The sequence below is a fragment of the Channa argus genome, chromosome 16 (assembly GCF_033026475.1).
Source record: "Channa argus isolate prfri chromosome 16, Channa argus male v1.0, whole genome shotgun sequence".
Classification (NCBI taxonomy): domain Eukaryota; kingdom Metazoa; phylum Chordata; class Actinopteri; order Anabantiformes; family Channidae; genus Channa; species Channa argus.
The window spans coordinates 8,251,549-8,265,251 of NC_090212.1; the positions used below are offsets into that span (position 1 = coordinate 8,251,549).

At 40.9% G+C, this 13,703-nt stretch overlaps 1 protein-coding gene across 2 annotated transcripts in view; it reads right to left on the reverse strand.

Annotated features, from left to right (window-relative positions):
* Window positions 1-13,703, reverse strand: part of LOC137101552 (NHS-like protein 3) — a 24,891-nt gene continuing 11,188 nt past the window's right edge. For both annotated transcript variants that reach the window (XM_067480109.1, XM_067480110.1), the window contains exons 3-8: window positions 6,363-6,503; window positions 6,150-6,193; window positions 5,913-6,048; window positions 5,640-5,744; window positions 1,676-5,515; window positions 1-934 (exon numbers count right to left, since the gene is read on the reverse strand). In XM_067480109.1, coding sequence (XP_067336210.1) covers window positions 870-934; window positions 1,676-5,515; window positions 5,640-5,744; window positions 5,913-6,048; window positions 6,150-6,193; window positions 6,363-6,503 — 4,331 coding nt within the window. In that variant the 3' untranslated portion in view covers window positions 1-869. The remainder of the gene's footprint in view (window positions 935-1,675; window positions 5,516-5,639; window positions 5,745-5,912; window positions 6,049-6,149; window positions 6,194-6,362; window positions 6,504-13,703) is intronic.

Genomic DNA, 13,703 nt, shown 5'->3' on the forward strand with positions numbered 1-13,703 from the left:
ATGTCCATAAATCTTTATTTTCCATTATAAGTAACCATTTATTATTAGTGTCCAAAACTAGTTTGCAGTATAGTTCAGCACAGAAACATCCCACTGTTTGAGCCATAATAAGTGAGGCAAGGCAAGGGCTCCATTATCAGTAACTACTGTAAAAGCAGCACAAATTTCTAAATAATTCTAGTATTAACATATTGCTCATTGTTTTTATAGTAGTTATGCACATAGATAATAGGTGTATTTTGTTTTAGAATAATTTGGACATTGGCAAAAACTATGCAAAACCTGATGTATAAATGGGTATTTGGGTTTAACAACATAGCAATAAAGACATTCCGTCTTTCGAAACCCTCGTATGAGCATAAACTCAAAGTGTCGGGAAAAATAACTTAATCATATTTTTAACAAATAATTGCTGCAGAGACTTCTTGGGGAGGGGAGGAGGACAACAGAACTCTGTAGCACAGAGATAATTTCTAGATATGTAAAATGTACAAAATTTCACTATATTTACAGATGAGTGCCCCCAAGTCCCATTGTCACTATTTCGAAACTCTGATTCAGCAGGATGTAGGAGATATACTCATGATTTGACACTAGGTGGTGGTATATACCCATCTCTCGCAGTGATAAAGCTCATAAGACCCATTGGCAATAGAAAATAAACTGTATTTACTTGAGTAAATTAAGACCCACACCTTTCAGAGGATTTTCTTTCAAATCCAAAAAATTTCAAAATGCACTTTTGCAATAAGCATCTCTTCTACCCATATGCACTTTCTTCTCTCTCACACACACACACACACACAGACCAACTTGCAGAAAATTCAGTGTTATTGTTAAAGGCCTATCATCTCCTTCAGTCTTTACAATCATGTCAATAGTGTCTTTCCTTCTTTAACAGTACCTGCTGTCCCATTTGTTTCGTCTGCACCATCTGTGGAGGATAGAGGCAGAATTTGTTTTACAAGAGACTTTTAGCCACATTGGCAACATGAATAGTCCACTTCTATGTAAACAAATACATGTATTAAGCATGAAATACTGAGCATTCTTGCCCCCCTCAGCATGATTATTAGATGATTTGGTGAGTTTTCATCATTTTTATTTACTATTTTGCTTTCTGATCAATTTAAATTTTGTTGATCAATTTCCTGATCAACTACATTTTGTTGAGTATGTCTATAGACCTTGCACTAGCTAATGTTGCATTCTTGTAGATGGTTATCGCCACTCTTGTCATGGCATCAAATCTAAAGACGAAATTAACCTACATTTACGGTGGTATGTATTTTAAGCTGTCGGTTAGGTAAAACCAGATTCGACCAAACTGCACACAGCTCTTTTTAAATGAGCTGACTTGTTTCTAGAAAAGATAATATTGGATTTGCTTGGTCTTAACTCCCAACAATGATGGCTCTGCAGCTATTTATTTTGCTGAGACTTATGTACTTTCCACCAGTCAGTGCAGATATAATAATGTGGTGGCTGACAAATGTGTTTTTCTGACTCAGTTTGCACCTAATTGCAGTCTAAACAATATGACACAAGTGTTGCTTAAGTATTAGCACTGTGACCATGTCAGCACACTGACTTTAGTATTTCGCTCATAACACCACTTTGCAGAGTTTATTACAAAGTCTTACGTGTAAGTATTATATTGGATATTCCCTCTTACCCTTATTACTCTCTTGATCTCCTTCCAGTTCTGCAGTTTGCTCCATCCCTTCACTGGTCTCATTCTCTTTGCCTGTGGTTTTGGGCTTCTTTGCTACAGGTGGTGGTACCTTCACTTCTTTCTGCAGCAACTGCGCTTCACTCACCACCTCCGTTACAGAGGAAACCTCCTGGTTCTTATGTATGGCTGCCTTAGCATTTGAGGCAGATTTCGTCTCAATCACCACCTTCTTGTTGGAGAAAATAAAGCTTGCTGTGCTGGACGGGGACTTATGGGGGTCTATAGGTGATGTTGGTGAGTGCAGACTGAGGCGAGATGCAGGGTTCTCTTTTGATCTGGCTGTTGTCCTCAGGCGGATGGCCTCCTGTAGGTTCATGGAAGGAGAGACAGTTGAGACGGGAGACTTTTTCATGGGGGAGAGGGATGTGGATGAAGATGCAGGTGGAACCATAAGAGACTGGGACTTGGGCAGGGCTGGTTGTGAAACTATTATGTCAGGTGGAGAAGTGGATGTGGGAGAGGTCATGATCATAGACCTTCTGATGGGCTTCTGAGGAGCCTCTCCACTTGAAGATGAGGTTGTGACCTCATTGTTGGGCGGCTTTTCCCTCTTTGTGACCTCACACTGCAATTTCTCTTGAGCTTGAGGGGTTTCAGGGTTGCAGTTGATGGACCTCAGCTTGACCATCTGCAGGAGGGAGGGGGTAACAATGGGAGTGGGTTCCTCCCTCTGTGCTATGTTAGGGGCAGAAATCTGTTTTTGGCTTTGGTTTTTAGTGCTTGTGAGACTAGGCTGGTTGATACTGCTGGAAAAACCCTGCACAGGTAAAGGTGGAGCTAGAGGAATGTTTACAGGTGGAGAAGGAGCAGGTGCTTGACCCTTTTCTGGAGTGGGGGAGGTTTCAGTCGCTGGAGGAACTGAAACTTCAGGTGGTAGTGCCTCCTGGATTACCGAACTGTCGTTGTTCAGTAGTACAACCTGAGGTTGGTGGAGAAGCTCTATGGGAGGGGGAGGTGGAGGTGGAATACTCTCAGGTGGAGTGAGAACACCATTAGAGGACATTGGTTTTATTTCAGAATTGGAGCTGATGCTCTCTTGTCGAAGATCAGTATCCTCCTTAGACAACTGGGGTTGTGATGGTAGGGGTGGTGGAGGTGGAATACTTGGTGGAGTGAGCTTGCTAACAAGTGTTTCTACGGAAGATTCAACGGAGATCTGTTTAGGAGGCAAAGGGGAGACCTCTTTAATTTCTGGAGATAAGACCAGTGTGGGGGGGATATCTTTAACAACTGGATGGGGGACTTCTTGAACAATAGGAGAAGACATTTTGTGCTTCACAGGAGAAACTTCTGTAGTTTGTGAAGGAGAGAACTCTTTAGGTGGTGGTAAAGAGAATTCCTCAGGTGGTGGTGGTGGAGAAAATTCTTTAGGAGGGGATGGAAAGACCTCTTTTGATGGCAGAGAGATCTTTTCAGTTATTGGAGTAGGGACTGTTTTAAGTGGTGGAGGGGGAGCTGTGTAAGGCGGGGGAGGAGGGATAGTCAGTGGTGGAGGTGCAGCCCCCTGGGATGTACTGGAGTTATCTGTAACAGTTTTTGTTTTCACCACTGATGTAACAGATGTAGTTATACAAGAGGAATCACCAGCGCCTATGGACCTTTTTAGTGGCACCTGAACAGGTGTGACTAACCCTACCTCACCAAACATCGGGGGAGGCGGAAGAGGGAAATCTGTTTCACTGGCCCTACTTACACTCAGCGGTATTACTGGAGGAGAAGGAGGTGGGGGCCAGGACGACACGGGAGAGACAACAGTTGTAACTCCTATGGTCTGTTTTGTAAGGGATTGTGGAGGATGGTGCGCCGCTGAAGGAGATGTGGACGGAGATGGGGAAATATGTGATAAGGAAATGGCAGTTATCGTATCGGTCTTTACATCTACAGCTTTGTAGGGTGTCTGCACGCCTTCTTCTCTTATTGCTGCCAGTCGTTCTTCACGTTTCTCTACAGCCTTCACTAACATTCCATTCAATATGTCACTTACTCTGACTTTCTCTGTTCTTTTAGTATTTCCTCTGAAATCTACATTCTGAGCCAGTCTTTCATTGTTTTCCTTACGAATCTCTGCATTCAAAATCCCACTTTCTTGAACTTGATTTGTTTCGAGTACATGTACAGATCCATTGGCAGATTCCACTGTTGTCGGTGAAGCCTTATGTTTTCTTTCTGCCACCAAGCTGTTCACAGAACCTTCTGTAGACGCAGAAGGAGACTGTCTCTGTTGTCTCCTGTCCTTTGGATTCCTCTTTATGATGGCATAAACATTGTCGGGGGCCGGTGGTCCCAGTAGCAACTCAAAGGTACGCTTACTGTGAGCCCATACCTCTGGAGGAGGGGGTGGTGGTGCATGGACATTAGGATGCGGAGGGATGTTGAACAGGTCTCTCAAGGTTCTTACGGAAGGGCTGACACCAACTGTGTCGCCTGAATCAGGCTTAAGATCACCACTGGGGAACTTTTCACGGGACGAAACTGAACCAGTAGAACCAGACGCAGGAAATAACCTTTGAAGCTTTGCTAAAATTCCTTTCTTGTGCTTTGGAGAAGAGCTGTAAGGGGATATGGCATCTTGGCTGGAGTAGCCACTGGACGGGGAGACTATTTTGCCTATCTTTTTCTCCTGAGTCTGTCGTGAAGCATCTTTGGAAGATGCTACTGCAAGCATTGTAGCTCTCTCTGCCTTTAGTGCCTGCAGCTGTGATTTTAAAGGACTGATTGAGCTGGAGCCTATAGACTCATCCAAAGAGCTGGTATCAGCATGGTAACTAGGGCTGTCTATTGTTTGTATTGGAGAAGATCCTGATTTCTTTTCATTTTCCTTACTTGAGGGTGAGAGTCTATGGCGAGAAGATTCCCCTGAAATGGTTGTAGCCTCTGCAAGATCACGTGAGCGTCGCTTCATTTTATTGTGTAGAGAATAGGAGCGGCTTGGAGGAGGGGGAGCCCTCTTGGGCTTCATGACTGACAGGCTACGCACAAATTGCCCCTCCTTCTTAACCTCACCTGCTTTCAGCTTGCCATTGGAGTTGCATTTTGAAGCCTTGCTGATAGAAGAGTGAACACTGACTATGTCCATCTTGGCAGAAGAATCTCCATCCTCTGACCTCTTCTGCCTGGGGGTGCTGCTACTGGAGATGGTTGAGGAGTCAGAAACCAGTGTGTCAGAGGATTCAGAGTTGCTCCAACCTGAGTTGTCGGACACACTGGTGGGGTTGTAGCGGGAGGCAGACGTGATGGTGGAGGCTTTGGAGGATGTGGTTCTGGTTGAAGAGGCTCTAGAGGAAGCACGGGAGGGAGCCGGGCTGGAGAGCAGCAAGCTGCTCTTGCTGACAGTGCGGAGGCTGTTGCGACTCCGTCCACGGCTTATTTCCACCACCTCGATGGAGGGTGGCAACACAGCATTGGGAATGATTTTGGACATGTAAGCTGCCTGGGGTGACATGGACATGACAGGGTTGGGTGGCTCCTGCTGGAGGCTGTTGGCAGTGGTCATCCAAGGAACGGCAAGAGACCGAGGTCTCTGATCATCTGACAAGTCAGATGCACCGAGGTGGTGCAATAAGGCCAGGTCGTCCCTATGACCAGCATGGGAGTCACCGAGCTTCTTGATTTGGTTCAGGGGATGCTTGAACTTTATGTCCTGACGTATGGGACGGGTTCCTCTTTGTGACTTTGCAGCCTGTTGTGGCTCATCGATGATAGTGCTATTGTCAGATTCACCATTATAAAGCTGTTCTTCATCCAAGTTCTGAGTCAGTGTCCAACCCGCTCTGTCCAGGCCTGATGGATGAAAGGAGGATTAAACCAGGTCCATATTAAAATTTGAGCAAACAAACATGCATATAAATCACTTTCTTCTATCATCAAAAGTTGTCTTTATTTATACATCTAAAAAAATAGATACCCAGTTCTTTTTGAACATGCCGTGGGATACCGCCAATAGTCTTCCTGAGTTTTCTCCTTTTCCTTTCAGACTTTTTCCCAGAGTTTAAGGGCCTAAATGTTGATCCTGAGACATCAGAGAGAAATGAATAAACTTCATTGGTTCTTGAAACACTTTATTTAAAGTGACAGCATTCTTCAAAGGTTTAATCTCTTTATGTAGCTGTTGATGTGCATGCATCAGTAGGAGCTGTATAATGACTAAGAGGAGTTTTGGTTTGCGGTGACATTTTACCTTGCCTGGTGAGTCCAGAGCGTGAGGATCTTGTGGACACAGATGATTGTACAGAGACGACAGAAGTTGTGTCAGCAATAGTGCTGTCTGTCATAAAGCCTCCACCTTCTCCATCTGTCTGAACCGTCATTGTTGACTGGCAAAAAGAAAAGGAGGGGAGTAATCACTTACAAAAACAGTTCAAGAAACAACAACAAGAAAAAAAAACAGGAATTCTGGATGAAATGTGCCACTTACAATTGTACTTTCATTATCTTGATACTCCACTCCAGTACTGATTTCTGCAATGAGAAGATTTACATCTAAATATTTTCACAATGACTTTTAAAATCCTTCAATGTGTTCATATGGTCTAATGCCCTCCCCACTGAGCTATGTGCAGACACTGGAATGGAAAATTAACAATTTAGTGCTGAGATGTAAGGACTGTGCCACTAGAGTGGTTTGTACCTTCTTGCTGCATCATTTTTAACCCCTCCAAGGCCTCGGTGTGAAGGTCCTCCAAGTACTTGGACCTGCTGGTCTCAATGAACACATTCTCCTGCAGCAGCGGGGGTGCTGGGGTCTTGTCATCATCTCGCTTTGGGACAGCTTGAAATAGATAGCAGGGAGAGGGGATCAGCCTAGATCAACTTAAAGCTCTGTGTTGACTGTAAATGAAGATACAGGGTCCATTTGGACAGAACGAGAGCATTTGGGTTCCTGTCAGGGGTCCTCAAGTACAGAAACAGCAAATATGTCTGAGGGTGCGAGTGCAAATTAAAAAGGTTAAACTTCAGTCCAACTAATGTAGGATGAGCTTCAATGACTCTGATTATGATTAGACACTTAAAAAGGGACAAAAATTGTGCTGTCACATCATTTTGCATGCAACAGAGTTAAATGTTCAATTAATTATTAAACAACATCATTTTACAATTTTTACATTTTCCCACCACTTCGCATTTGATTTGACTCAGTAATATATGTGGGGCCCTCATGCTTCCAGGGCTGCAAACCTGCTAAGACACTTTTATGTAATAGCGAAAGCTGCTCTACATTTAGCCACCTACTGTACTCTGCTGCCTGCACCGTCACTGTAAGGCGATGCTGGATTTAGCCATGACAGCCATGTGCTCAATGATCGCTGCTAATTTTATAGCATTGTTACGTCTGTAACAGTATTACAGGTGCACTGGTATAGACAATTAGAATAAGCAATTATCTATAAATATGGAAAATGTAAATTTATATTTTATCTTTTGAAGTCCTTTTGAGGAAAACTATAAATCAAATTACATTCTGCATCAACAGAGCAGACAATTCCACAGTGGTCTTTATGATCTGTAGTTACAGTGAATAGCTTTATGGCTTTATTGCCCATCTCAGACAAGACAGCCAATCCAGCCGGACCTGGTCATACTTGAATAGCATTTAAAGCCATTTAAACAATCAGAGCAGGCCACTAGAACAAATCAGATCTTGTTATCTCATTCTTTTAAACAAGTGGGATCTGATGCTTTCACTCACCTTTCCTCTTGAAGACTGAAGAAAAGCAGCTGAGATTAGTATTTGAGTTATTAGTTAGAAGCAACACCATGATACAATTTTTCATTTCATATAAAAGTAATCCAGAAGACACCAAGTTATGTTAAACAAAGAGGAGGCACATTTTTCATCAAGGTGAAGTCCATAAGTTAAAAAACATCCTGGAACGGAACGATGATTATCTTGCTTGTTTTTTTGTGAAGATGTTATTGTCTGTTCAGAGCCAGACACAGCAGAGAAGGTCTGTACAGCCAATAGACAATCAGAGCTCACACACTAATCCCCAGCAGCCTAATTCCTACCCATGTCTCTCTACTGCATCTCCCCCCGCTCATTTGTTTATTGCTCAACAAGATACCCAACATCCCCAATATTCCTCCTCATGTGCAAGGACACAGGACCTTGATTGGTCAGTTAGGACACAGATCACACTGAAATCATACATGTAAACATTAAGAGAGAAAGCTGTTGTCAGGGATTAGAAGGGGGGGTGGGGGTGGGGGTGGAGGGGGCTCCCTCTTAATTGAGCCACAGCTTTAGCATTGTTCATACTACACTGCTTTGTTAGATTCTACAGCATTTTTACCATTTTCTTTTACTTTATTCTTTTGCCACAAGGGGGAGTAAGTGAATAAAAAAAATAATCTATTCCTAAAACAAACATGTTTATAAAGAGGTCTGGCAGCTTTAAAACACATGGTCACACATGTGAATAATGTTCCCTATTGTTTCCAGCAACTATTTTTTTTAGTATCCTTACTATGGAGCAGGGATACAGTGTACACACCAGCATTTGATGCACATCAGAGGTTGGAAAAAAAAGTTGAACAATCAGAGTTCAAAGCATTGCACAGCACACAAAGTCAAATCAACATAAATAATTCACATAGCTGGCAGTGAGAAACTGCCTAGATGCAGGAAAATAAATAATGAATAAGGAAGAGGCTGACACACAGTAATTTAGTCAGATTTTACACAACTCTAACAACTCCTCTTTTAATCCTAAACAAATAAGTAGAGGTGAGTGCTCTCACCTGGAGAGGCCTTAAATTTGTTGCAATTCCAGTGTATTTAATTTTATTAGTATGTTTTAATTTTCAATTTAGGATATTTCAAACTCATCTGTGGCCAAAAGGTTTGTTCACTTCCTTGTGTGCTGAGCAGACATGGCATGGAATGTATGACATCTGAACAAATGAAAAACATTCCCATGGTTGTGCTCCTACTGAGTGAGTCAGACAAAAAAAAAAGGAAATGAATAGCATGTGTTACCAATACAGTACCCGTAACCATTAGAAACAGATCAGTATTTTAACAGAAGTAAATGCTAGAGTTGGATACTATGGATGTAAAAAGTGACTTGATACAGTATGCATGCATAGGATGAATTCTGTCTCGGACAACACGTAGTGTATCTACTTACCATGACATACTTGTAGAGAAAAGGTCTGAAGTAGTGGGTGGGGTGTGAATGCATGTTAATAAGTGGCTCATATTATCTTTGAGTCTGTGACCACACAGTGATTAATATGCACACAATTACAACCATATTTAAAGACAACATCTGTCACTAGTGGATTGTGCAGAAGCTGATGGTATTAACAGACTGTTAGTGATTATGCATGAACCCCAACCCATGTTTACGTCTCGGATTTGAGTAAACATGCTAAATCGTATGCATATGTAACATATTGTTTTTCACTTTTCAGAATGGAAAAACAATATGTGGAAATAAATAAATAAAACAATCTGCTCAAAGGGGGATTTTATGATTGGATTTTACAACATGTAAATAAAGATGGCTTCATACTGGAACCTTTTAAAAGGGCAAACATCTGTTGGCAACTTTGTTTTGGTAAAATATGGATTATCTGGCACGAAAACACAGAGACAAGTTCAGAAAATATGTTGCATCACCAAGTACTGTAAACAAATGACAACCAGAGAAACAGACAGCTGTAAATAATGTTTTTGATATGAAACTATGGCAACATTTTCCAAATTTTAGCTATAACCGAAATTCTGGGTGGACATACTTAAATATTAATTTGGAGGCTAAACAATAACAAATTTGACTTAAAAATACTAGTATTACCATTTAAAAACATTAACTGATAAACCTCACTCCAGGCTGCTAAATTCCCTAAATTCTCAAAAAAAGATTATGATGGCACATGACCTCAGTGCCCTTTACATCTCTGTTTATCAATAAAAATGCCTCTTTCTAAACCTAAAAGAACAAATGAAATAGAGCACATACATTTTCTAATGGGGTTGTATAACTATTGGGTGGGATCACTCCAAATAGGCAGAGCAGTATGCTACACAAGAGAACAGAGGGAGGTACAAACTGCTCTGTGTATGTGTAGTTAGAATCATTTTTAAAAGGAACAATTTGTTTTAGAGTACCACATATACGCACACACAAATGGACATAGACAAACTACAATGTGACTTTTCCTAGAACTGCTTCATGGGAATCAACCTGATGCAAATAACCCCCCTCCACAACACACACACACACACAAACCTCTTCTCCCTGCCCTAACTTGCTTCTCTCTCTTGTTTTGCACCACCAGGCAGACAGCCATGCAGAGACATTCTCTGTGGCTCTGAGGGTGCTGTCTGCCAGGTGCTTAAGCCTCTTTAATCAGCACAAACCCAAGTGAACATATTGTGATGTGGGAAAAGGCTGATGTCCCACCGTTTCTCTAAAAAGCAAGTTTGTTCAGTTTCAATAGTCTGCATATTGGTCAAATCTGTGTGCTGCACTGACTATTTTAAAGCCAAAAGAAAGGAAGGAAGAAATAACAGGGAAACAATCCAGGTAACAGACACACCTGCATTATCTGGCATGCTACACTCTAATTCAATGTCAGACAACACAGTCTTTAGGCTGGCAAACCAGCATGCACTTCCAAGGATATGCCCACAACTGCATAGCTTTTATTTTGCAGGTGGTCACTTAATGTCATCAGATCAGTTTACATCCTGAACCTCGCAGGCATAACTTTGGAGTTTGAGGCAGAGAACAAACTTATGTTTTCAAAGTCACTCACTCATAGCGACTGGGTCTTAGGTTTATTTTTTTTGTTGTCATAAACAACAAATGAAATCCTATTAAAAACTGAAAGAGAATGTAAAACATTCAAGACCTGCTACTGCCTGTTTAATGTAAGCACACGTTTGCTACACGCTCCACTTTCAGTAGTAATCGAGTAGTAAAGTTAATAATAGATTGGGTGTACCTGAGCAAACTGATTATAAATTCAGGAACTTTATAAAACTGTGAACTCCATGTTTGTCTGTGCAAAAAGTCTTTTTTTTTTCTTCTGCAACATCTCAGTCTTGTTGCTAGCTGTTGACTGGTATATAATTTATTCAATCCAATAATTTGATCTATACTTGAATATCTCAACAACTACTGGAGAATGAAAGTCTGGTGCATGGTTATGTGCATGGTCCCCAGAGGAAGATTCTTACTTTTCCTTTAGCACTTGCAGCATTTCCCATCAGGCCCAACTTTTATTGTGTTAATACTCCAATACAAAACTATAATGATATTTGTATATCATCAGCTGAATATTTTGTTACCTGCATATTAGCCAATGTTTACAAACTTAGCTAAGGTAAATGTTAGCTAAACATATTAGCATATTAACATGTTAGCATATTAACCTTTTCATTAGGTTAAGTACAGAACAACCCCAGCTTGATTTCTACCCTGCTTATTTTTGTGTTGTGGGATTCATTAACACAAAGCATGGCTGCAGACTCTTATCAATAAATGTTAAACAAATCAAATTGTAAATCACCTTCTTAAAATGTGCACAGGCATTAAAAGAACAGGTTATGCTGGTGTATATTTTCCCTCTATTATATACAAGTAGAGTGCAGGCTTATCATAGCTCTAGCCCTTGAACTTGAACAGTGTGTTCATACAGACAAAAACCTATGACCAACCCAGTGTGAACCCTTACTCAACTCGCCTGCACCATGAGGTAAAACTAACAAAGTTATCTTCAGTCGTCCTAACATGGATTTCTCCTGTTCACAGCCATTGATTTAAAGCTGATTTAACTGCATAGGTTGTTAGTGATGACTTGCAAAACTTTCCAGCCATATTCATCAGTCTCACTGCAGCCCTGCCACAGTGTACTTGCAAACATTTTACTTTCGTGACAATAGTCTGTGCAGTTGGTGCAAAGCCACAGTAATGTATCTGTATATCCTGACAATGCAACAATGTATGATTTAATCATGAATAATAAAGAAATATTAAAGAATTTAGCTTTTTTGCATCCCGTTAGATTTAGTACGTTCAAACCTCACATTGGAGGATTGGAAAAATAAAAGGAACTAGATGAAATGAAACTCGATCATATTTTTCAGATTGTACTAAAGGGCAAACTCTCTCTTCTGAATAAATTTACATTAATATTATCTCCTCTGAAATATGGGTGAGGTGACTCTTCACCTATTGAAATAAAATCCTAGTAAAAGCCCATAAAATGCTGCGATTACAAATAAGTACTTGTACAGCTGTTTACTATACAAGTCAAGTACTCAACTACAAAAAATTCCCACAACCTCAGCTTGATTTCTACCCTGCTTGTTTTGTGTTGTGGGATTCATTTTCAGTGCAATGTTAATTTTCACACACTGTGCATCTAAAGCAACAAAGCCCTGTGCCATTTAAGCTGAAAATGACCTCATCCTGGCTCCACAAAGGTGTTTTCATTGACAAAAAAAACATGCAAGAAGCAACAAGTTCTTCTCACAAACCGTAGAGGCTAAATAAAGAGAGCATCTTTCAGAAGGAGACATCTCCCTGAGGTGACAGTATAAGAAAGGCGGCTGATTACTTCCCGCCATGATAGGAAGAAAATGAAACTCTATCAGATGATACTTTTCTCAAACCAGTTCTCCTGCCCTTTGTTATTACTTTGTCATCAACCAAACAAACAATAAGACCTCTTGTGTCTTGCAAACACACAACATTACAACACATCACTGCCACTATTTATTTTTAAACAGCAACCTCATTTAGCAGTTAACAGGATAAAGGCTAAGGTGTTTTTCCCATTTTGCTGTGTGTGCATCCCATCACACTGCAGTGTCCTGCACAAGTTACAAATAAAACTAAAAAACAGTGCTGTACCATGTGTCTATGCTGGTGTTTTTCCTCTTGTAAGTTATTCTTCCATCAGTCTTTTACTATTTGCCAACCCAAATCTGAAAACTAACACTATTCTTTCCCTTGAAACCACCTCTCTTCACAACTTATGCAATAATGACATTTTTTACCTATGACCTAAAAGCAATCTTACCATTCTATACAAAAGAAAATCTCATGATGAAATCATAGGAGCTGCAAATATTTGATACATCCATGTTACAATGGATGTGTCAGTGGTTTATCAGAATACCTGACACGTCACCCTTAACTCACAGGCTTTTACACCACGTGATCAACTGAGAAGGGCAATAGATAAACATACTTAGACTTAATTACCTGTTTCAATACATGAACATTCAACACAGGAAGTTAAATAAAATGGAACACCTTGAACACACACACACACACACACACACACACACACACACACACACACACACACACACACACACACACACACACACACACACACACACACACACACACACACACACACACACACACACACACACACACACACACACACACACACACACACACACACACACACACACACACACACACACACACACACACACACACACACACACACACGGCTCCCTAGCTCTGGATTCCTCAGAGAAATATCTCCATAAATCTCGGGAATGTGAAGAATCTCTGAGGGAGTGTTAGGAGCAAACAGGTGACGAGTTTACCTTGCTAGGACAGTATAACCTAACCAGTCTTTCCTTCATCTTAGTTTCATTAAACAGAAACAAAGGAATTCTTCATTAGACACTTTATGCAGATTAGTCAGAAACTCAAAAACCAGGGTTCCACTAAAGATGTCCAGTTTTGCACTGGATCAAATAAACTAATAGCATGGCAGAGACATAAAGCCCTGTCAGATGTAAAAAATGAAGTCAATTAATATGTAAACACAAATAAGCTTCTGGCTCAGGATGAAACATTGTTAAAGTTATCGGACGAGACACTCCAGAGTTGTTGGGTTTTTCACTCCAAACCTGCTATTGTGCACTTTCACCTCTGTTTACAACTCCACAGGGCCTTTGTTTTTTCCAGATCAAGGGGTAAGGTAACACATT